The sequence below is a fragment of the Gracilinanus agilis genome, chromosome 1, assembly GCF_016433145.1.
Source record: "Gracilinanus agilis isolate LMUSP501 chromosome 1, AgileGrace, whole genome shotgun sequence".
NCBI classification, from domain to species: Eukaryota; Metazoa; Chordata; class Mammalia; order Didelphimorphia; family Didelphidae; genus Gracilinanus; species Gracilinanus agilis.
Window position 1 is genome coordinate 478,504,569 of NC_058130.1, and position 26,557 is coordinate 478,531,125.

At 34.8% G+C, this 26,557-nt stretch overlaps 2 protein-coding genes across 2 annotated transcripts in view; both read right to left on the bottom strand.

The window, feature by feature from the left end:
- RALYL (RALY RNA binding protein like) overlaps positions 1 to 26,557 on the bottom strand; it is a 572,389-nt gene that overhangs the window by 413,393 nt on the left and 132,439 nt on the right. The gene's annotated exons all lie outside the window — the stretch shown is intronic.
- On the bottom strand, positions 19,342 to 20,505 carry LOC123232556 (ran-specific GTPase-activating protein-like). The gene is given in 2 exon segments (XM_044658987.1): positions 19,342 to 19,834; positions 20,012 to 20,505. Coding segments are annotated over 2 exon segments (987 nt in total).

Sequence of the window (26,557 nt, forward strand, 5' to 3'; positions counted from 1 at the left end):
GGTTATTTATTTATTTACATATTTTCTCATTAGAATGTGAACTCCTAAAGGGCAGGAACTATTTTGGCTTTTCTTCCTATCTCCATAGTTTACCATAATGCTAGACATATAGTAAGCACTTAATGTTGCTGTTCAGTCATTTTAAAAAACAACAAAAACCCTTACCTTCTATCTTATAATTAATTCTGTGCATTGGTTCCAAGGCAGAAGAGCAGTAAGACCTAGGCAACAGGGGTTAACTGACTTGGCCAGGGTCACACAGCTAGGAATTGTCTGAGGCCAGATTTGAACCAGGGCCTCCTGTCTCTGGGCCTGGCTCTCAATTCACTGAGCCACCCAGCTTCCCCTTTGTTCAGTCATTTTTTTCAAGTCATATCAACTCTCCATGATGAAATATGGGATTTTATTTACAAAAGTACTAGAGTGGTTTGCCATTTCCTTTCTCCAGCTCATTTTATGGATGAGAAAACTGAGGCAGTCAATGGTTAAGTGAACTGCCCTGGGTCACAGAGCTAGGAAGTGTCTGAGGATGAAGATCACTTGGGGACTTTCTGCCTTTAATCACAACATTTTATTTTCTATACTTCATTTAAGTTCAAGTACTCTAATAACCACTTCATGGCATATGTCTCAAAGAAGTAAAAATCAAACACACAAAAGAGATCTATCGTGTACCAAATATTCTCTCTATGGTAGTAAAGAAATAGAAACAAAATCAGTATCCAACAGAGAAATGGTTGGGGGAGGGAAAGTGGGTAGATGAATGTAATGGAATATTTCTGTAAATAAAGAAAGGGCATTATATGAGGAATTGAGGGAAAGATGGGAAGATCTTTAGGAACAGAGAGTAAAGTAAGAACCAAATGGACAATATATATAGATTACAGTCATGCAAATGAAGAGTTCACTAAGAGGAAGATTCATTCTAACTGAAAAAGCAATAATGTTTGTGAAAAATAATGAAACATACTTTCCTTTGGGGGCAGAGAAGAAAGGAATTAGCCAGACTCATCACAACATTATTGAGTAAACTTAATTAATTGTTTTCCTATCTTTAATAGTGCAATTTGGGGTAGGAAGAGTTTCTCTTTCCCAGAGTCATTTTAAGGTGAAGACCAAAGACACTGATAAGAAATTTTTAAATTTTTTAAAAATTTGCAAGAACCTATCTTCTCCAGTACAGAAGAGTGGACAAGAAGTGGAAAGGGAGATAGTAAAGTTTAGTGAATAAAACCATGTGTAAATAAGCCATGATGTTTGTTTTTTAATAAATGGATCTTTAACACTTGCTTTTCTTCTCATTTTAGCAGAAGTAAAGCAAGTTTTAAGCATTGGATTTAAAATATACCTTTTAATTATTCATTTTGGAATAATTTCTTATTCCATCCATATTAACCATGTCACCTTCTAAGCCTGTGCAGATACCATCTGTTTATATATTCCTTGATAATTCTTCTTATTTACTTGCTTTTTGGGGTCCAATAGCAACTGAAGGCATGATGATTTAAATAGTAGACTCTGGGGAAATAATTCAGATAATAAAATTCACCAAAGCTATCAAATATAAAAATCAATCTAGAGCCAAGGTTTTTTATGTCACTATGGCTCTTCTTCATTGGTTCATGTGATGGAAATGACAGCATCTAGAATCTATAATAGAAATACTGCAATATCATATATTTTCAAAATCATTGAGGAACAAGGTATGATAAGTGAAATTCTCATTAAAATGAATCAAAGCTATTTTAAAGTTTTACAATCTTTTAATTTTGACAATTTTTATTCATAAAATTATGAATTCATAACAATTTTCTGCTTTAGCATATAGGAGTATGCTGAAATTATTTAACTTCTCTATAGTACTGAATCATTATTAGGAGCTTCTGGGTATTTTTTTTTTTGTAATACAAATTTGTAATTTGTAATCCCTTCTCTGAATATTGAGATAAATAGCAACCCAGATTATGCTATTCTTTCAGCTAATATTTTTCTAGAGCTTTTCTTTCTTATTAGGAAAAAAGTTCTGTCTCTAATTGCTGTTCTTAGTGGGGACAACTTCTAAAAGTCATCCCCATGTATCATTCCTAATTTGCTATTTACTTTATATCCTAGGGAAAATGAGGCAACCAGGGAACTCAACAACTACATCTATTATATCCAGAACTTGAAATTTATATACAATACCAAATCCACAGCTCCTGTTCCTTAAAGTGAAATAATAATAGCTTATAGAAGCCCTGTTTTGCAACTCATTGGTATGGGGCACTCTCTTTAATGGTAGAAATCAATAAATGCCCTGACCTATTTAAAACTTTAAATCTTATTTCACATACATCTCATATCAGTCTCATATAACCAATGAAAAGTATCTTCTCCATTTTACAGGTTTAAAATGCAACAGAAGGTCAGAAAAATCAAGTGACATGACAAAGTTTACACATCTAGGAAGTGGTAGGAATTTGAATTTGAATTCAGGCTTTGTAAGCCCTGGGCTCTTTCCCCTGTAATCTCAAGGATTTTGTGATATCTGTTCTTACTTTCTGGTCAATGCTTTTTTTCCAAAACTTTGTTTTTGATTGCGGAATTTATTTGAAACCCTACCACGAAAAATAGGGTAGCACCATAGTTTAGACTAAATCTAATAAATTGAAATCTATGTGAGTGTCTCATTTTCAAATGAGGTGCAAATGTTAGAGAAAACAACTATCTTTATCTGTTAGAGTAGTAAAATGTACATCTATTGAGGTTTCCCATTTATGAAGTTTAGTGTTCATGTAAATGTTGTGAACTTTTGAAGTGAGCATCAATTTAAAGGTAAATTGTCATTTATCTTCCGTTTTCATGATAGCTGACAATTATGTATCTTTTAACTGTCCCCAGCCTTATTGTTTCCTGTCATATCTTATCCATACTTTACATGACTAGATGACTCTTTTTCATCCAGAAAGTACATGGTGAAATTTTAGGAAAATAAAGCTTTACTTATGAAATAATTGAGAAACCCCATCTCTCAAAATTGCTCTGTTTTTCCCCTTGAAAGCTATTTGGGCAGTTTAGCAGAGAAATGTTATTTCACTGTTAATGCTATCTTCCACTTCAGAGTGTTCAACTAAAAATGAAAAACTGAAAAGGAGATTGGGGAGATTGAGTTTCCACTTTCTTTACTTTATGTGACGAGGAGAGTTATCTTCTGCTGTCCAAACTCTATCTGGTTGCTATCAACAACTAATCTCATCTGGCTGTAAACTTTATCACTGAAACAGCATTTTTTTCAAATGACATAAAGTGGCTTTAGAAATCGTTTGCAAAAGTGAGCTAAAAAGATTCATAATCATCTAAGAGTAGCTTAGAGAAGTCTAACACTTTGTAAATACAATATAAAAAAGAAAAATGATTCAATTCTATCAGAGTGTCTTGTGGAAATTAATGCATGCTAAATCTTAGACCCAAGCCTTCAAATGTTTGGTCTAAAATAATGTAATCCATTGTATTTACCATCACATAAATTTGGAAAATGGTTGTTTAAAATGGAATCTATGCCACTATAAATGGAAATGGGATACTTGTTACATAAGGACATGCTGAATGTCTCTTTAGCTTTTGTACCAATGAATGATTATATTATCTTATTTTATCCGCATTCATTCTGTGTTATGTGATTTCTCTGGGATCAGGTGGGGTTTGGTAGTGCAAAAAGTTTGAAAAAAGATTGAGAAAGTAAAAAAGGACTCATGGTGGAGTGGGGGTTGGTGGGGAAAACCTGCCTTTTTCACTAGTATAATCAAAGCTACTTAATTTTTTTAGTAGGCCACCTGACCAGAAATGATGAGTCATGCTGAGTTATGAAATATGAGCCATGTGAACATAATCTTTTAATTTTTAATTTTTTCACTGAACATATGATCTTTGTAAGTGAAGGAATCTACCATTTGGAATTTTCTTTGCAGAGAGGCTAGAGTGGTTTGGCATTTTCTTCTTCATCTCATTTTACAAATGAGGAACCTGAAACAAATAGGGTTAAGTGACTTTCCCAAGGTCACACAGATAGTATCTGAGGTCAGGTTTAAACCTAGGAAGATGTTTTTGTGACTCAAGATCCAGTGCTCTCTTTCCACTGTGCCATCTACCAGCCTTTTATATTATAAATTGATATAATAAAGGAAGTTAATAGTTAATATAATAACTAGGTATAATGTTATATATGCATTAACTCCACTTAAGTAGCAGTTTATCTTTACAAGTTTAACATAATGGCTAAAATGGTCAAATTCAAAGACATTCTGTATTAAAAAGTCCTGTAATTATATGATATCACTATATTCCTTGGTTTGATAGAGCTGCTTTCAGTGATTTTCTTTTTCAAGTTTTATGGATGTATTTTCTTTTAATATTATGTACATTTATAGATTGTTCCTTCTTCTTAGGAGGCCTCTTTTAGGATAACTTTATGAAAAATTTTTATTATTGTTCTGTAAGAAAAAATCTCTACTATTATTGAAACTAGCTAGACATTTGCACATCATAAAACAATGAGAATCAGATGATATAGTGATAAAAATAAAATAAATTAATGGCAGAGGGGAGGTCATTGGAGCAGATATTTCAATTTTTCTGTGATATCTCAAAAAATGCAGTTTAGACTTACTGATGATTACTTCTTAACCTTCTTACGAGATTCTTAACTATGTACTCCCAAAATTCTTCAACAGAGACTCACTCAATCCAGCATGCTTAAGACCTTCCCTTAATCCCTTAACATTATATGGATGACAGTGGCGTATATTGACTGCTCATAGGCTTTCTTTTACTCTTGCTACATGACCAGCTTATCTTCTGGTCATATAGCTCTCCAGTGACATCTTTGATACTAGTAGTTATTGACTGGCAATAGGTCATTTCCTATTTATCCCCAATCTATGCCTCCCCATTGACCTTTGGTTGACTTTTAATTTTAATTCTCTGGAGAACATGAAATATTGGTACTTTATAAATGTAAAGTGATTGATTCCATAATTCCAAATGTTTTTGTTCATCAATCTGGGCCTTTGGTTAAGGGGAATTTTCAGGAGAGTTAAAATTTAAATAAGGTGTTTCAAAAGTCTTAATGCCTTTTTAATGTTTTTTTTTCCTAAATGAGAGAATATTGCTTTAAGCCTTTTGAGAGCTTTTTGAGAGCTTTAAGTCAAGAAAGACAGAAGTTTAAGTCTCAACTTTGACATTTAACTAGCTGTGTGACCTTTGGGGAAATTCATTACTCTCTTAGCACTCTAAGCAATTGTTTTAGGCAATACATTGCAGCGAAGTTGTCAATATACACTGGGCAATAGAAATTTCTTCAGCTAGAAATTCCTTATGAAATCAAAGTCACAAGCCTGATTAATATCAACAAATATGTCATCTGAATGTGTTCCTGATGCTTTAAGTGAATGGAAATAATATATGAAAGTGTTTTACAAACTACAAAATGCTACATAATTTTTAACTATTATTTTGCAGATGAGGAATGTGAGGCAAACTAGTAGCATACTATACTAGAGCTTGGGGCTTGTAGTCCCCAGTACAGCACTCCCTCCACTATGCTATGCCATGTCCTGTATCCTATGGTCATTCGCCATAAATGGAAACTAGGATATTTAAATTCAGGATCCACAATCTTTTAAAGGGAGCAGAATTAAGTCACAGAATAGTATTTTGTTGCTTTTTATGTTTTCAAATTTGCTTAGTAGTAATGCCTGAAATTATGTTTCTCAGAATTACTCGTTTCATCTTAAGTAGGCTGCTGAAACTCTTCAGTATTTCCATCCTTCATTTCTATTCCACTTAGTGTTTAGCTTGCCACCCAGTGTTTATTCTATATAGCACTGTGCTTTATCAGGAAAAATTCCTTTTAGAAACTAGCACAATTCTGTAAAAAGAAATGTGAAGAAACGTCTCCATCATGTGGCCAATGGCTGATAATACAACACATGTAAGTTTTCAGGAAATCAATTGTATTTTTCCTTTTAAAATTATGCAATGGAATAAATAGGAATGTGCTAAACAATAACTACTGTTTATATATTTCTTTAAATTTTATGAAGAGCTTTTTTTTATTCATGGGAAATTATATTGTATATAAAATGTAAAAGAGCCAAAATGGCCAAATTCAAAGACAGTTTTATCCAAATGATGAATTCTATAATTCTGTGATACCACTACATCCCTTGAATTGATAAGAATGACTTTCAGTGTTTTTCTTTTTTAAGTCTTATGGATGTGTTTTCATGTACATTTATAGATTGTTTCTACTTCTTAAGAGTTCTCTTTGAACAAAGTTAATAGTTAAGTATATCTGAATTAAATGCAGCAATTCATATCTGTGATAGCCACTACTTCCCTATTAAAAAATAACAAAAACATATTTCTCTCCTCGTTCTTGTCCCTACTGGGGAACAAAAACAGATTTCTTATAATAAACATGCATAATAACAAAATAAATCCCGTCAGTAGCTGTATACACAGATATTTATGCTTCCTTCTGCCTACCAAATCCATCACCTCTCTGTAACAGATGGACTTTTTTTATTGGTTCCTTAGAATTATAGATGGTCATTTTACGGATCATAATTCTCAGAAACTTCAGAGTTGTTCGTCTTTACAGTGTTATTATTGTAGAAATTTTTCTCTTGCTTCTGTTAAAGTTCTGCTTAGTCTTCGAATAAAATTTCTTAAAGAATATTGTTGTTATAATAACTGTACATTTGTATGTATAAATGTATTTCTATTTCCATTCCATATTCACCAGAGGTATATCACATCTATACTTCTAAAATTATATTTGTCATTAACTTCTGTCTTACTTATTTTTAATTAGATTTTTTTCTAGAGCTGACAGGGGAAAATAGATAGCTCCTATTATTAAATTTTTACTGTCTTTCTCCTTGAAATTAATTTAGTTTTTTTCTCAGTATTTAGAAGCTATTCCATTGAGTGTTAAAATAAACCCTTTTAAAAACTGAAATTAGATCATTTTCTATGTTGTCTTTCATCAAAAGAGGTTCCTTCTTTATTGCATAATTCTATTTTTGCCTTTGTCTTCTTTGAAATCTTAACCCTTTCCCCATTTTTGTGCTTCTCTGAGGCACATAAGATTTTTCTACAACTCGTTATTTTAATTTTTTTTTGTTTTTGTGTTTCAAGTGTGTTTCTCCTAAACAACATATCATTAGACATTTCCTTCTAATTCATCATACTAACTTCTGTTTTATGGGTGAGTTAATTACATTCACACTCACAATTATAGTTAGCTGATTGTTATCTTTACTCATTTCAATCTCTTTATTTCAAACTGCTCTTTTTTTCCTTTTAACCTGTTCTTCTCCAAGTTTATAGTTTCTTTTCCTATTATTTATTCCTAATCCCTCCATTATTTATCTTCCCATATATTTCCCCTTCCACTTTCTGTTTTTATCTATAACCCTGCTGTATTGAATATAGTTCCATATCAAACTTTGCATGTGTTCTACCCTCTTTTGGTCAGTTAAGATAAAAATGAAGTTCAAGTGATGCCCACTTTCCCTACTCCTTTCCTGTTTTCATATAATCCAACTCGTGTGACCTTATTAGGTGTCTTAACAAATTCCTCATTTTTTCTTCCATTTCCCCTTAATATATTCTATTCCTTCCTTTTAATTTTTTCTTATAACATGTTTGCATATATATCTACTCATATAAAAACTTATGTTTTTCAAATAAAATTACTTATACTTAACTCCTGAAGAGGAATATTGTTAGTAATGAAGAACTATAATCATCTTTCTAACTTCTGTCTCCCCTGGTTAAGTCATATCTCGACTACTGTTTTCTCTTTTAAGTACCACATATATCCTTTGATAAATTCTGAGAAATTAATGAGATTATTATCAACTAAATTGTATATGAAAAAGCTGACTAGAATAATGCAGGTTCTGGAAGTCATAGCATAGAAGCAATAGTTTGAAAAGCTGAGAAGAGATAAGCTTGAGAAAACTGAGGTTAGAATGGACTTCTTTTGAGAAAGAGGAAATAAGGGTATATAGGTCAAAACAAAATAAAGACCAAAGCGTAGCAATTACTGGTTAAACAGATTAATAATTCAACATAAAATTTTCTAAGAACTAGCAACACAGAAAATGGCATATGTTGAGTTAAGAAGAAATTACTGTCCTTCACTGGAAATTTTTGGAAAGAGGAGAGTCGACCAATTATCTGTCAAGATATCTTATACAGAAAAGTCACTTTATTAGGAAGGACTCTGAAGTAGATGAATTCTAAAGCCTACTCCACTGAAACAGAAAAGAGACAGTATATAGAATATTAATCACATTACCATAAAATAGAAAAAAAATATTTCAAATTATTATAAGAGAAAACATTAGTATTCCAAATGTTAGATTCTTCCTCAAACTTCCCATAATATCCACTTTCCCTACTCTCTCAACTGATTGTCAGATATTTCACTTAAAAAACTGAAGTTTTTAGTATGAGTTCATTCTCTCTCTACCTTATTTCATGTCAGAGGTATCTTTTTCACTCTTTCCTCCTTCAGGCTACTCTTACATGAAGAGTTAGTTGGTCCTTTATCTTATTAAGATAAACCCTTTCCCATTTAATGGATAGTAGACTGACTGCATTATCTTCTTTACTCTGCTTCCAATCTTCAATTTCTCCCCATTTGCTGACTATATATAGACATATACAAATGTCTCTTCTATCAAAACAAACAAACAAGCAAACAAACAACTTTCTTAACACAAATGCTAACTACTTTCTTTTCTAACTTCTTTCCTTTGTAGCTAAAATTGATAAGAAAGCCATCTAAACTGTGTCTATGCTTGCTCTATCCTAATTTATATTCATACTTCTTGTTTTCTTGTAACTGACTTCTTCATTCAACTAAGAACTGTCATTTTCAAAGTGACTAGTGGTTTCTTAAATGCCAAATCTAATATTGTTTTCTCAATCCTCCTCTTTTTTGAACTTTCTGCAGTTCTGACAACTAAGAAACTCCTTCTGCTCTTAGGTTCTCTTTTTAAAATAATTTTTTCAGGATATTCTTATTCTTGTTTGATTCTCCTACTACCTCTTTGACCACTTCTCATTCTCCTTTGCTTTCTCAGAAACAAATTCTTTATCTCTTCCAAATGTAGAACTTATATGAATTGAGCTCACGATGCACTCTGCACCTATAGGAGTCCCCATTTATGTATGCATGTAAATGTAGAATATACATGTATATATTGGCAGAGAGGTGGTTCAGTTAATAGTTGGCTAATTCTGAAGTCATTAAGTCTCATTTTCCTCAGTTCAAAGCACTTAACCTTGTTTGCCTCATTTCCTCATCTGTAAAATGAGCTGGAGAAGAAAAAGGCAAACTACTCCAGTGTCTTTGCCAAGAAAATTCCAATGGAGATATGAAGAGTTGGACATGGCTGAAACAACTGCACAATACATATAAATACAAACACATGCACATCTGTACATACATATATAGATATAAATATATGTACGTATTTGTGTAAAGGGTTGATACTACCTTTTTTATTTTAAAAACCCTTACCTTTCATCTTAGAATCAATACTGGCTATTGGTTCTAAGGAAGAAGAGTGGTAAGGGCTAGGCAATGGGGGTTAAATGACTTGTCCAGTGTCACACAGCTAGGAAATATCTGAATCCAGATTTGAACCCAGAACCTCCCATCATTGGACCTGACTCGCAATCCACTGAGCCACCCAGCTGCCCCCAATACTACTTTTTTTCTGGTAAAAATGTCAAAGAAAGGGTATGTTGACAGACCAACCCAAAAAGAATGAGAAGGGTAAAGAAATAAAAGACACATTAATTTTTGGTTGTTTTCACATATTTTTTGTTATTTTTACAATTAAGGAAAATTGAATTAGACTTCTTTCTCCCCATTCTTAGTTTTTAGAGACCATCCCCAATATAATTACCACACTCATAAACTTTGTCTATGTAGACTCCTTTTAATTTGCCTACTAATGATAAATTTCTTTAAAGTTATATGCATTGTCTCATATAGGAATGTAAATAGTTTAACTTCATTACATCTCTTGTGATTAATTTTTCACATTTACCTTTTTTATACTTATCTTGAGTCTTGTGTTTGAATGCCAGATTTTCTATTCAACCCTGGTCTTTTCATCAAGAATGCTTGAAAATGCTCTATTTCATCAAGTATCCATTTCTACTGCTAAAGGATTATATTCAGTTTGGCAGGGTAGGTTATTTTTGTTTGTAATTCTAGCTATTTTGTCTTCCTGATTATCATATTCGAAGCCCTCTGCTCATTTAATATGGAAGCTGCTAAATCCTGTGAAACTGACTGTGGCTCCACCATATTTGAACTGTTTCTGGCTGCTTGGAATATTTTCTCCTTGACGTGGGAGCTGTGGAATTTAGCTATATTATTCCTGGGTGTTTTCATTATGGGATTCGTATCAGGTGATGACCTAGAGATTCATTCAATTACTATTTTACTCGCTTGATCTAAGATGCCAGGGCTATGTTCTTTTTTTGATCACAGTTTTAAAGTAGTCCAATAATTATTAAATTATCTCTCCTGATTGGGAGTGGGGTGGGGAATGGGGAGGGAAAGAGCTAGATGGCTCCGTGGATTGAGAGCTAGGCCCAGCTAAAGAAGTCCTGGGTTCAAATTTGGACTCGGGCACTTCATAGCTGTGTGAGGCAAATCATGAGGCAAATCACAAATTAACCCCCATTACCTAGCCCTTATTGCTCTTCTGCCTTTCACCAATACATGGTATTGAATCTGAAATGGAAGGTAATTTTAAAAAATATCTTTCCGTGATATATTTTCTAGCTCTTGCAGGAAGCCATCAAAGCCCATGACATTTAGCACAGCTCATCACCAGCTCTGATGAACCGGCAAAGCAGGTTGTCAGGAGGTTGGAAATTTCTCACTCAATTTCCCCTATGTGACTCTTTTCACAGTAGCATTCACTTGTATTAAAACTATTGCAATAAGTATCCTTATTCAGCCACAGGGAAACACAGAAAAACAATGCAGGTTCATGGCACAAATAACCACAGTCACAGACTACTCACTATCCCAAAATAAACCCTCCTAATACAGAAACTTCCCCTAGAATCATCCCTGCAATAAACCAGCAGTTAGTGAGTTAATGCAAGGTTCTAACTTCCCCAACAAGAATGAACCTGGCCTGGGTTTGTTCCCAAACTCCCACAGACCAAGGAAACAGTGAAAAATACAAGGAAACAGGGGAATGACAAATTAGCACAGAATCACCCTTCCAGAACTGCATTCTTATTAACCCTATTACAGGGGTTGGCAATGTATGGCTCTCAAGCCATATCTGGCTCCACCTCCTGACTAGCCAGTCCTGTCAGAGCCCCAGGATGTGCGTCAGGGGGCCTTTCAGCCCCTGCCCCATATTCCAGCGCCTTCTGCCTCCATCCTCCTCCTTTCGCAGGCATTTATGGCGTTCACGGCCAAAAAGGTTGCTGACCCTTGCCAGTATAGCAAAAAGAACAGCAAACATACTTTTTAAAAATAGTGAAAAATGAAAGAATATAATGGGAACAAAATTTGGACCAGACTGATATTATTATATCTTATTTGATATAATCAACTACCACAACTATCTTCTTGATTGATAATAGGTACGAATAACATAAAGTAAGAATATGCATGATTTAATTAGTTAAAATATAATCAACCATTATGCTTAGCTAGGAAATGATGTTCTTGTACCTTACGGATGGCTGAAAATAATAAAGTTCCAACTAAGCCATATCGTAATGAATAATTTTTGACCAAGCTTACTACTTTGTTTAACCACAATAGGATAATTAGTAAATGCCAGTCATATGATATTTTGAAAGTTAATATGTGATTTTGAACATATGGGAAAATCAAAATCTGTATGAGATCATAAAGAAAAAAGGGTATAAAAATAAAAATTAGCAGATGGCACCAGGAAGAAGCCTCTGCAATTCCACTTGCATTTTGGCTCGTTTTCATCTCATTTTTTCCATGCCATCCCACCTTCAGAGACCACTGAGCGAAAGGCAGGCTCTTCGAAAGCTCTGTTGTTTTTCATCTTAAGGTATTTTACATTTTCTTCTATTTTTTCATTCTTTTGATTTCTTTTATTGTTTCTTGATCTCACAGATTCATTAACTTCTACTTATCTAGTTTTAATTTTTAAGGGATTATTTTATTCAGGATGATTTGTGCTCCTTTTCTTTTAACTTGGACAATTCTGCTTTGTAAGAATTTCTTTTCTTTAGTGAACTTTTGTGTCTCTTTTACCATTAGATTTCTTTTTTTTTTTTTTGGCATCATTTTCTTCAATATTTTTGTACCTTTTTTAAAACAATTTGTTAATTCTCTTTTCATTATTTTCTTGTATAATTTGCATTTTTTTCCTCTAATTTTTCCTATACCACTCATCTCTTTCTTTAAGTGTTCCAGGACTTCTTGTTGGACTTTTTTTTAATTAACATTTTTTCTTTGAGACTTTGTGTTTTTACATTATTTTCTTCCGAGTTTATGTTTTGGTCTTCAATGCCAATATAGTATAATAATGATATTATGTCCAAGTTCTTTTTGCTGTTATTTTTTCATTTTTAGAGCCTGCTTTTTAACTTTGAACATTATATTGAAGCTGGCCTCTTTTTAGTTTGGGATAGTCACACACTTTCCCATGCTTTAGGATTTCTTTTCTGCTACTGTTTTCAGAGTTAGTTCTAGAAATCTGGAAATTCTCAATGTTTCTATGATGGTGTGATTCAGGGAAAAGTGTGGTCACTGTGCTCCCAGACTGTTCTCTTTCTTTATTCTGCTCCTTTGAACCTGCAAGTATAAACGCTCCTCTTGGCCCTTGATATTCTGTAGCCACAAGTACTAATGCTCCTCTCTAAATTAGAACTACAGCCAGGACCCCTTCTGAGTTGTGATCCATCACAAGTGCTTCTTTCTACCCTGGAACTGTGACCCAGAACTGTGTATGATCAATAGAGTCACCAATCAACACTAGCTTTCTTTGTGTCAATAGATGGTACATTTTAATCTGTTTCTGACAAATCTATTATTATTTCAATTATCTTATTATATCAATCTCTTATCTCAAAACTGAGATATACTGAAGCTATTGCTGTGCCACAGCTATCTTCAAGGGGCAGCTGTAACCTCTCTTTGGGCTGACTCCCTCCCTGGTGTTTTACACCTCTTATTGACCTTCTAAGTTTTCTTAGGCATGGAAATGTTTAATTCTGACATTTACTCTTATCTGGGCTCTGTCACGCCAAAATTTGAATGTTTGGAGAAGAAAGTTGGGAGAGTTGAGCTGGATGGCTATCTTCACCCTGCCATCTTGACTCCCACTATCCCATATTTCAATCTATTTTATTCCAGACCCTAGAAGGCTTTTACCAGAGAACTCTCTCATATGATAAAATATCATGTTTTTCTTCTAAAATGTAAGGGAATTCTAATTTCAGTTCTTTCTTTATTCTCAAACTTGTCCCTTAGCAATATATGATCTTGATTTTCTTCATGGAATTTATTTGGATATCAAAAGATAGATCTATAATGAATATAGAAGATGCTCCCATTGCTTTTGCTATTATTTTCAGCAATAAAATGTTCAGAGAACCTAAAAAAGGGCTGTGTAATTGTTTCAAGGACACAAGGGTATCTCTGTGAGGATAATCCATGAAACTATTTTCTCTTCTGAAATAGGCCAAGGAAAAGAAGAATTTTGGTCAGAAACTATAAGTGGGAAAAGGAAGTAAAAATGGAATAAAATAGGAAAATTCCTGGGATATGACAGAAAAGAAAAAGAATGACTTGAAAATTTCCTAGGATAGGGAAGTAATTCTTGGACTTTATACTAGCAAGCAGATTAGCAGTGGGTTTCCCCCGAGTAAAACTTTTGAAATTATTGAAATTTGAAATGAAATTGAAATTATTGAAATTGTTAAATTTGAAGTTAAATGGAAAAATCTATAGTAATGAAATTATTCAAATTATTGAAACTGAAAGCATGATAATTACTTGTCATAAATATAAAAGGGATTCTTGTTTATGATTTGAACAGAATTTTTTCTCAGTTCCAACTAATTCAGATTATGTTCATTCTCTGATTAAATGTAATACCAATCCTCACAGCTTGTTGCCCCCATAGAACTACTACTTTTGCTCTTTCCCTTTCTCCTCATCATGTTTCATAATCTTCCTGTCCCCAGGGTACCTCTCAACCTTCTGACCTAGAGCAAACCCTCCCTATCATTTTTCCCCCTCTCTAGTTACTATTCTATTGTACCAAATTACAAAAACAACACTGACTTGGATCTTATAAGAATTATATCTTCTAGTACTAAAGAAGCAGGAGTGGGGATTCACAGATAGGGAAACATTCCTTATCCCACCTGCAAATGGAGAGGTTAGAGACATGCAGGATACAGTAAGGGAGCCAAAAAAATTAGTTTTCTTTACAAAGAAAGGTACAACATTAATACTAGTTATCCAACAGTGAGTCAATGAGTTTAGTGTGATGTTAACCAACTGGTATATAGCTAGAGACCTTTGTTTTGTTTTGTTTTCATTTTTAAATTACCTGATCCAAAGAAAGATTGCTCTCCTACCCTGATCTTTGTCATCACTCTCCCAAGGACTGATAAGAATTGGAGAGAAAGAAGGTAAAAGAGGGAGTTATTAGACATCTTGTCCAATGTTCACAAGTGGTACATTAGGGAGCAGAACCCAGGACTTCTCACTCTTACTCCAGTGTTCTGTCAACACATGTGAGCAAGTGAAACTAGATCATTTTGAAAGAGCACACTGTACGATATTCAGACATTATGTTTTTTTAGAATACTGTGATTTTTAAACAAATGAATTCTTGCTGTTATGGTTAATGAAGAATCATTTTGTCAGAAACAGTGCTCCTTTGTCAGTTTTCTTTAGGATGCTGACCCTAATTGCTAAGATAAGAATGGCTTTGAATCAGACCAGCTAATGGATGTCAATTGTTAGGTAACAAACAGTTACTCAAAGGCTAACTCTATACTTGACACCATCTTTCTAATCAGTTAAGTGGAGTAGCAAATAGAATGTTAGACTTTTACTTAGGAAAACGAAGTTCAAATCTTGCCCCAGACATTAGTAACTGTAAGACTCTGGGCAAGTCATTTAACCTTTTTAACCTCTGTTTCATCCATTGTAAAATGGTATAATAGCACCCATCTCATTGGTGGAGATCAAAGAAGATAACACTTTCTAACTTTTAACATTGATGACACTATATAAATGCTACATAGTATTGTCCTTTTAAAAATTAGTAACAATTCTAAGACAGAAGAGTGGCAAGGGCTAGGTAATTGGGGTTGTATCTTGTCCAGGATTTCACAGTTAGGAAATATTTGAGATCAGATTGGAACCTAGGTCTTCCCAGTTGCAGGCCTGGCACTTTATGGTGTTACATAGCTGCCCCAATATTATTCTTCTTTGGAGATTTGATTATGCTTCTAAGATTTCAAAATGAAATACTGTAAATATGTGCATATATATTTAACTTTTTTAATGTTGATTTTTGTGATTTTACTTGTTTTAGAAACTTCCAGATGTATAAACTTTCTCCACTGATAGAGATGAACAACTCTTCTGTACCATATAATCTTTGAATTGGCTTGGACACAGAGGTTAAATGGCTTATCAAGGACAAAAAATTTATTAGCTTCAACAGAAGCAGAATTTGAACCCAGATATTTCTGATGCTAGTAACAGTCCTCTGAATACTTTTCAACACAACTCTACCCATAGGAATTTTTAGAAGAAGAATGGACAGGGTGTTTATTATTAGATGCCTTATGTGTATTTTTTAACCAAATATTTTCATATATACTAATTTATACTCACAACAACCCTACTTGATATGTAAGGTACCTGGTATTATTTTCATTTTACAGATGGATGAGGAGACAAGTTTAGAGATCTTAAATGAAACACTTAAAATCCTATAAGAAATCATGGAATTGAGTAAGAAAAATATTTTTTAAGAATCTATAATCTGAAAAGCACCAGAGTTGTTTTATTTTGTTTTGTTTTTTAAAGGTCACAGTTCTTTCCCTCAAGGAGCTCAAAATGACAGTTTTATGATTTTTAGGGTTTTTTCCCAACTGTGGCATATTAATCCAATATAAACATTTTGAATGTTTATTGTATATAAAATTTATATAATTACAATTTCTTACATAATTAAATTTAGTACCATCTAGTTTTCACTTCTTTTAGTCAGGAAACTGTAAAATCTAAAAGTTGAACAGAACTTAAAGGAAAACTTGCTTATCAATACCTAAATAAGAATCCCTTCTTTGCTATCTCTGACAATCATCTAGCTTTCATATGACTAACTCAAACCATCATTTATAGACAATCCACTTCACTTTTGGATAGTTCTAATTGTTAAGATATGTAAATTCTAAAGTCAAGCAAAACAAAACTAATCTCTATTCCATATAACAAACAGTGAAGGATTTTAAGAACCCTAAAATGGTTTTCCCATGTTTTTTCTTTCCCAGGGAAAATATCCCTAATTACTTTCATTAATCTTCATATGACATGTTATCCTTTTTCTCTAACTACCATAGTTGTAGGTATGTAAAGTATGTCATTACTAAAATATGGTATTATATAATGTAAAAATAAATGCTTTTATTTTTCTGAGAGGTATTTTTTTCTTTTTCTTTCAGAAAAAAAGTCTTTTACAAATATTGTGATTTTTCAGAGTATTCAAAACACAGAATGTTTGATTTCCAGGGGGAAAAGTCAATAAAGAAAGCTTTTCTTTGTCCATTTTAAATCCTATGTCTTTTACAAATATTGTGATTTATTTTTCAACGCATTCAAAAACACAGAATGTTTGATTTTCTGGGGAAAAAGACAATAAGGAAAGCTTAACTTTGTCCATTTTAAATCCTATTATTGAAGAGCCTATGTTTATATTGATATTTTAATTCCTTTCATTTGTTTAATTTCCTTTATCTCAAAAAATTCATAAATCCCTAATCTTATGAGTTTTTGCACATTATGAACATAGGCTAAGATAACTAATACTATTTTTAATAGTCTTTAATGAAAAGAGTGAAAATAATCAATTTTGCACAGTAAATTTGATTATTGTATGTGAACTACAGCCATGTGGAAAATTCAAACACTTGTATGCAGTGCTCTTTTTTTTTTAATCTAAAGTGTCACCTTGGATTTATATATAAGCTTCATGAAAACACAATCAATAGAAAAGAGGAGAATCCATTTTACCATGTTCCTCCAATTCCAGTTTTAAAATGTGTTCTTTCTTTGTTTACATTCAAAACTATGCTTCATTGCTCTATATAAACTTAGTGTTGTCTATATGTATTTGTATTCCACTCACCAAAGTTATCTTCAGACCTCTCCTAACACTTCTCATGGGCACGCTTTCTCCTTACTCTCTCAGGTTCAGAAATATGTTTTGAGTTTCCCCTTCTTTCCTCCTCCTCTCACAATTAATTGACTATTTCTTCCTTCCAGTTTCTTAGGAAGATTTTGTCCTTATTTTTGGCAAGGCCAACCCTTCCAAATGCTCATTTGAACCCATCCCCTTCCATCTTCTGTAACATATTGCCCCCACCATCCCATCTCTCTTTAATCTATACCTATCAACTAGTTTCTTCCAAGATGTTGACAAACCTACAACCTCAGAGGATCCTACCACTTTTAGTAGCTAACAGTCAATATCTCCTTTCCTTTTCTCAGGCAAATTCTTAGATAAAGACAATATCCAGGGCTTCTATTTCCTCCTTTCTCACTTCTTAACTTTTTGGAATGTGATTTCCATCCTCATCATTTAATTTTTGCTATACTGTCTAAAATGATAAATGATCACTTAATTGCCAATATAATGGCTTTTTAGGGTTTCTCAACTTTCTTGACTTCTCAGCAGGAACTGACACTATGGAGTAGCTTCTCATCTATGGTAGTCTTTTCTCTTTGGTTTTTCTTCATGCTTTCATCCTAGCAGTCTAATTGTTCCTTCTTGTTCTTTGTTGAATTATCTTCCACATTATAATCACTGCCTGACAGTGTACCCCAAGATTCTGTTCTGGATATTCTCATCCCAATATTTATTTGTGTTTTCTCACAAATCATCAACTGAGGACTCACCCAATGTATGGGCCCTTTATTCTTTTTGGGGGGAATTGTCATTTTATACTTAATAGTATAGGGCAGTGATGGCATGCATTTTAAAGACAGAGTACCAGGCCCCTTCCCCCTCCCTAAACTAAGTGCTATGCCTGCCTTCCCAACCCCTGAGATTGAGTGTCATGCTGCCCCCCCGCCCCCTTCTCCCCCTAACCACCCTTCTCCCAGGCAGTGGAAGGAGGAAGTACTCCCATTGGGCTTCTGGGCAGAGGGGTGAGAGGCTAGCATGGAGGAGAGGCCTGAGTGCTCCTCTCTCCTCTAGCTATGTGCCACACTGCGAGCTCTGCTCCCCTCAAACCTAGTGGCTCTCCAAACCCACTATGGGAACCACATTCACCATAGACTCAATAGGCTGCTATCTGTACCACACCTCATGCAAAATGTGAGCACCCTACCCCACCTCAGTACCTTACCCCAAACAGGGGAGAGAGGAAGAGCTCCCATTGGCTGCTGGGCAGAAGGGCTTGAGGAATGTCCTCAGGTGCATAGAGAAGAGGAGGGGAAGAGCTCCACCTGGAGTCCCTCTGGCTTTCTAGTAAGGAATCCTGGCAGGAGAGGGCTCTGTGTGCCCTTTTTGGCATATGTGCCATAGGTTTGCCATCACCAGCATACGGATTCTTAAATTATTTCTTTGCCATTACTATTTTTAGGATAACATTTTACAAATGTATTTTGTCTTAACATCACCTCTAATATCCAAAACATCCATCCACCTTACCTATCTCGTATTCTTTAATTTTTTTTTTCAGATGCAGCTTTGAAATGTTTTATTCACTCTTTTGGAAGTAAGTGTTTCCACAATGGAAAAGAATGGCATGAGTGCAGTACATTTGACTGGGGAATGAGTCTGCTGAAGACATATTCAAAAGGGTAAAAGCTTAGAAAACAACCTGGAGGTTGGAATTCAGATCCTTATATAAAGTCCCTTGTAAAAAAAAAAAAAAACAAAAACAAAAACAAAACAAACAAAAAAAACCAAAAAAACAGCCAAAAAAAAACCAATAAACAAATCAAAAAATGAACAAAAATAAAGAAAATAAAAGGAAAAAAAAATTAGGAAAGAATGGTGAGATGACTTAATGCTGCTCACTGTCCCAATCCTGGGCCTCTTCTATCTCAGACTCATGAACCTTAGGCTTTTCGTCCTCATGGATATCTTGGTCCTCATGGATATCTTGGTCCTCAGGGCTCTCTTGGTCCTCATGGATATTTTGGTCCTCATGGATATCTTGGTCCTCATGGATATCTTGGTCCTCATGGATATCTTGGTCCTCAGGGCACTCTTGGAACACATGGATATCTTCGCACTCATGGATATATTCACACTCATGGATATCTAGTTCCTCAGGGCTCTCTAGGTCCTCATGGATATCTTGGCACTCAGGGATATCTTGGTCCTCCTGGCTCTCTTGGTCCTCAGGGCTCTCTTGGGACTCCTTGGCCTCAAGCGACTTCTTATTCATCAGGTACTGTAGCCTAGCCTCTGGGCCACCATCCTTCACTGAGAGTTCTTCTAACTTCTCAGCCATTTGGTCAGAACTTCTCTCTTTGACTATTCCTGCTTTCTCTTGTGTCAGTTCTTCCTTCAGTTCTTCCTTCGGTTCTTCCTTCAGTTCTTCCTCCTGTTCTTCCTTTGGTTCTTCCTCCGGTTCTACCTTCGGTTCTGTTATTTCTTCTGTTATTTCTTCTGTTATTTCTTCTGTTATTTCTTCTGTTATTTCTTCTGGTTTTTCTTCTGGTTTTTCTCGTGTTTTTAGCTCATTCCTGCATTCTTCGAATTTTGCCTTAAACTTCTGGGCATTTTCTGCATTCAGGAATCGGATGGCCAGCAGCTCTGGCTTTGGACTTTCATTGGCAAAGTCTGCATGGGTGTTCCAAACCCAAGCCCTGTCACTGCCTGCATTGGGCTTCAACTCCATCATTGGGGTTATATAGTGATTCGCACAGATCTTCAGAGTCTTGTCCTGTCTCATGAGGAGGCGAATTGTGCCTTTCTCCTTGTGTCTCAGTAGCTTCACATCCCCAGTCCCTCGCTCTTTCCACTCTGGAAGGTCATTCTCAGAGGCAAATCGGAACAGTTTTCCTCGCATCTTAAAGAGCTCTTCTTCATCTTCCTCCAGGGTCTTAATCACCAGCTCAGGCAGAGAGACAATGGGCTCAAACTGGGGATCGTGGTTGGTATCGTCCATGCTTTCACTGGTCGAATCCTGCTCCTCCTAAGATTCCACGGAAGATGCCATCTGAGCGGTAGTGGTAGGGAGAGAGTGATGGGGGCCGAGGGGGCAGCGATTACTGGTCCCGGTGATGTGAAGGAAGGTGACTGAGACACAGACTGCGAAGAAGGGGAAGGCAACAGTGAAGGAGCTGAAGGCAACTGCAAAGACAAAGCCAAAGAAGGCGGAGGCGGAGCTGGATTCCTCCTAATCCAGAGCTGGTGCCTCCTCGCCCCGCCCTTACCTTGGCTCAGTCCCGCCGCCCACCTTTAATTTTTTTTAAAGGGCAACAAAGGGACTGTATCTTTTTAATTTTTCCTTCTTGCTACAAAAAGAGTGTATTTCTTTTTTCTAGGTTTTTTTCTCCCATTTCTTTTATAATACTTCAGCCAAAATGACTATTAATCACATGAAGGAGGTAATTTACGCCCATTTCATTTGACTTGAACATTCTATAGAATTAGAATGCTTTCATTCTTTAATTCTAAATGATATTTTTCAAAACAGTTTTCTCCAACCTCTTCTCTGTGTATTGCTTTCTCATTGAAGTCACTTAGCATCTTCATATCTGCTGACTTAATTTAAACCCCCATCCTATCAAATATTTATAGTATTTCCTAGTTCTTTTTTCTCTATTAGATATTAATAAATTGATCATTTTCATGGCTATTTGATATTCTTCATCCTGAGCCCTGAAAGGCAAATTGATGAAGTGTCTCATGAAATTATGTTTTTTGTTATTATTGTTTTTTCTTCAGGATGATTCTGACACTGCTAAGCCTTTCATTCATGTTTCTGGAGACAGCATCTCTTCATTGAACTGCAACATGTCTTTGGGTTTTATCCATTTAAGAATGTTGATACAAGTTCAATTCATCTTTTACTATATTAACTTTTGGGCTATGGTAAGAAGATTACACATTGAGTGCTCACAGTTAAATTAATGCTTGCCTATGATCTTAGAACTGTGTAATTTGTATACATAGTTTCATCTACCTAGTTCACTCCTCCATTATCTTTTCTGAAGCAGAAAGGATCCTGGCAGTATTGAGGGCTGATTTGCATGTTTGTCTCTTCCATAGATAACTGAAACCAAAAGAAAAATATCCCCTAGAAGTTAGATTTCTTGTAAAGAGTCTGATAAATCCTTATGAGGCTGTCTCCAGATTGTTGATGCATAGGTTGGTACCAATCCCATCCCATGGTATAGCACTGGATTGGAGTAAGAGGACCTGAGTTCAAATCCATTTTGGCTTCTTATTTTTGTATCCTTGAGCAAGTCACTTTTATTTGGACCACAATTTTCTCATCTCTAAAATTTTTAGATTACATTACATAATATCCAGCATCTCTTATTTTTATAGCTCTAATCCTCATGATCTTTCACTATACTGAATGAATCCACCAATTTATGTAGTGCCTTCTATGTGACAAGCACTGGTTTATGATGTATTGGGGATGCAAAAGCAAAAGGGAGAGTCTTTGATTGGACAAGAGTCTTTTGATATGTACACACACACACACACACACACACATATATATATATATATACATATATATGTATAAGTATATAAAAGACTACTAGACAAAGCAATGGGGAGAGTGCTGTATCGGGAGTCAGGAAGATCTGACACCAAATTTAGTCTTAGATAGTAACTGTGTACTCCCGGGCAAGTCATTTAACCTCTGTTTTAAGTTTCCTCGTCTGTAAAATGGGCATAATAATAGTACACACCTGCCCAAGTTGTTGTGAGGATTAAAATGAGAAAATAATTATAAAGTGCTTAGCACAGTGCCTGGCAAAAAAGCATTATATAAGTGTTAATTACTGTTATTATAATAAAATGAGCTTAGATTCTGTTGGGGAAGACAATATGCTTAAATATAAGTATATATTAGATATATATGTAGCCCCAGTTTGCAATGACTTCATGGAAGTTGTCATTTTGTAACTTTTGGGAGACGTAATTTTAATTCTCCAAAAAGAAGCTTAACCATTATGACACTGGGTCTGTAAGAAGATAGTTTGGATTCCCACAACATTTGGCCAGTATCCTCTTTTAGTTTGGACAGCTAACTTCTCAGAAGGTTATGCCATCATTGTTCTGATCTGGGAGTACATATAAAAATAAGTGTAAGGTGAGGGGAGGGAAGAATTTCCCTATTTAGCAATAGTCTTAGTCCTTTGCTTCATTGGAGCATGGAGATAACTTGAGCTCTTGAGTACCAAACAAAAATTCTCTGGGAATTGAGTTAAACAGGATTGTCTGAATCCTTGATTTCCATTTATGGTATTATGTTTTTTTATCAAAAAAAATGTCTTCTGAGTTTCCAATAAGGAATATTCTATAATTTTCTCAATACATGATTGCCTGTAAAAGTGTATAAGAAATAGTATTTATATAATGCTTTTAGATTTGCAAAATATATCTCACAATTATCTCATTTTATCCTTACAATAGCTATAAGGTGAATGTTATTATTATTCCCATTTTAAAGATAAGAAATCTAAGAAAGCTGGTATAATAAATGACTTTCTAGGGCTACATGTCACTAAGTGTCTGAGGTCACATTTGAACTGAGATCTTTCTGACTACGTTCTTGTAGTCTGTCCACTGAACTACCTATATATCTAGAAAACTATGAACTGTTAGAGCAATTTATACTAAAGAATTCAAGTGGTTGAATGGATAGAGAGCCAGGCCTGGAGATGGGAAGATCTGGGTTCAAGTTTGGCATCAAACATTTTCTAGCCATGTGATTCTGGGCAAGTCACTTAACCCCCATTGCCTAGAAATTCTAAAACAGAAGGTAAAGGGTAAAAAAAAAAAGAATTCAATAAAGGCTTTGAGTCTTCCTGACTCTAGCCCTAGCATTCTGTCTACTGCACCACCCAGCAACCCTGAGAGATAAAATTAGATGTGGCAGGCAGTAGCAGAAAATTCACTTTTACAGTGTTAAAGCTCTTTTTATAGGGAGTAGACGTCATACTTTGACTTCCTGTAAGTTTTGCTGACAATTATTCTTTATAATTTTAAACTCATAAAAATATAAATGCAAAATATTATTTAAACATTTTCTTAAAGTAGTTCCCAGGAGTTTTTCCTGTGCTTTCAGTCTTTATTTAATCATACAGTTATATGACCAGATTACTTCAAAAGTACAACAAATATATTGATTGAAATTAAAAATTTAGAAGCATCAGGCAACCAGGAGCATTAATGCCAGTATGATTGCTAGTGGCACTCTACAACTGTCTATGTCTTTTTAGTCTGTTTCTTTCTCTTTCCCCTCTTCTTTTTGCTTTCTCTTGGTTTCTCAATTTCTTTTGAGACTATTCTGTGCTATTCTTCCTCCTTTCTGCCATATATCAGAATCTTGCCATTGAGAAACAAAAGCACTACTTTTACCTCTTATTGGAATTATCATTAAAAGTGTTGTCTGGATAAACAAGTTGTGATATGTGATTGTGGTGGAACACTACTAAATTGTAAGAAATGATGAACAGGTTAATTTTGGAAAAAAAACCATGGAAAGAGCTCTGTGGAATTATGAAGAGTAAGATGAGAAGAATTAAAAGAACATTATATATAGCAACAGAAATATTATTTGAAGGTCTTGTGCATGCCTACCTCCAAGAGAAAGATCTGATAATAGAAATAAACAAGATATGGTTATACACATATCTTTTGGTCAAATGACGCCTTTTCTCATAGGGGCAAGGGTGGGAGTTAACTGGATATTTTAATGTAACAAAGAAAGGAATAAATACTTTTTTAAAAAGTGCTGTCTGATCACTGTTTTTAAAGGACAAAAATCTGGCATGACATTAGTTGCATTTTTTTTTTTTTTGCACTGAACCAAGTATTGTGTAAATGGAATTAGCTCAAGCCCATTCATAGTTAAACTCTAGCCACCAGAGATAATGTCACCCCCACCTCCCTTAGTGGGGAGGGAAGATGAGTTACCCACACGTGACAACAAGTAACAAATCAAGAATAAGGGACTGCCCTTTGGGCAGTCCAAATCAGTGTAGAGGCTGCCATCTGTCCACTTGAATTAGATGTGGACCCCCAGGAAGTGATGAAAGACACTATCTCTTCAAGTATGTTGGTTACTTCCTGTTGAGGGAGTTCCCTCTTTGAACTTGGTGCTGAAGGATCTCAGCTGAGACCTCAGGCTGCTTCCCCTCTGAATGGTCGTGTGAGTAAGTTAGGCTGACTTCCTTAGCCTACCCTGAGGTTTCCAGACTCTCTATCTTAAGTAGGCCTCTTGTCTCTCTGATTGCTAAGGCCTTGTGGCTTGCAGCCTAGTTTAATTAGCCTTTTAATCCTCTCTCTGTCTGGGCCTCTGCAGGCCCCCACTAGCTTCTCCCTCTCTCTATTTCCTTGCCTTCTACCTTCCTAATTGTAAATAAACTACCATAAAACTCATCCTGACTTGGGTCTATTTTAATTATGGAATCAAACTGAATTATTGATTCCTGGCAACCTCACCTTAAAATATATATCTATATAATATCTAATTTCTAACCATTACAGTATACTATAACTGTATCTATCAGCAAATAACAACACACTTTTTATAATGGAAATTACATTGTCCTTCTCTGATGTACATAGACAATTCCTTGGAAGTCATTGATTGTTACCACACAATCAAAAAAATTAGAGTTTCTTGTAGGAAAAAAAGGCTAAGGAATCTAATATTTTTCATATTGATTTAAAAGCACCTTCCTACACTAAATGATAACTCTAGTCCAACTATCAATAATATGGAAGTAGGTATTAATCAATGATACATGTAAAACCCAGTGGAATTGTGCGTTGGCTAAGGGGTGTTTGGGGGGTTTGAGGAGAGGGAAAGAACATGAATCATGTAACTGGGAAAATTCTCAAAATAAAAATAAAAATATAAAAAATAAAAGTTAAAATAAATAAAAGCACCTTCCTCACTCACTAATAGAAGTTTCATTAAATAAGAGCAAACAAACTGGAGTAAAATCACTATTCTAGAAAACACTTGGGATGAAAGATGCATTAATTTAGCTTACATATCTGGTAAAAAAAAGAGACTATGAGAGGGCAGTGCCACCTAGTGTTTATTCTTTGCCATATGTATATCTTTCTATTTCTGTCTTCAAAATACATTCTATATATACAATTTTCTACCAGTGCAGTTCTCCCAAATGGATATGGGGATGCATTGATACATATTATAATTGTTCCTACCAGAATATAGAACCATGAAATATTAGAGCTATTGGGTTATTTAGGATTATCTAATTAATCACAGCCTCCTGACTCTCCTCCCCAACATTTTGCAGAGAAGCAACCAGAAACCTATTTAGTAACTTGCCAAGTTGCTGTGTGGAAGAATCTCAACCAGAACTCGGGTCTGGTTTCTAGTTATAGTGCTCTTTCTGTCTTTCACAATGTCTTTTCACTATATTTTCCAGAGGCAAGATGGCATAATGAAATGTGAGCCCTGAGTGTCTCCTGTCATAAACTTTGCTCAATTATTTTCATTGTCTCTCGCCCTTTTGTAACCTCACCTGGGGTTTTCTTGGCAAAGATACTGGTTTGTCATTTCCTTCTCCAGCTCATTTTAGAGATGAAGAAACTGCGGCAAAGAGTTAAGTGACTTGCTCAGGGCTACATAACTAGGATGTATCTTGGGCCATAGTTGAACACAGAAAAATGAGTTTTCCTGACTCCAAATCCAAAACTCTCTCCATTGTCCTACCTAGCTGCCTCTGTCATCCTACTTGTCAAACTTAAACAAGTCTCTTAGTAATAAAAACTCACATTTCTATAACATTTTACATGCTATTTTTCTTAAGTAAATACGCACCGTACATGAACTATAATTTGAGTCTTACAAAAATCCTGTGATGAAGTTAGTGAAAGTACTGTCAATATATGAAAGAGTAAGGCTCTGAGGTTCTCAGATGATAATGACTTAATCCAGTCCATATTGATGAAGAATGGCAAAGATATTTCTTCTGTCTCTAAATCAATTGCTGCTTCCATTATACCATGCTGATTCTAAACCCTCTGAGACTTCCTCATCTCTAAAA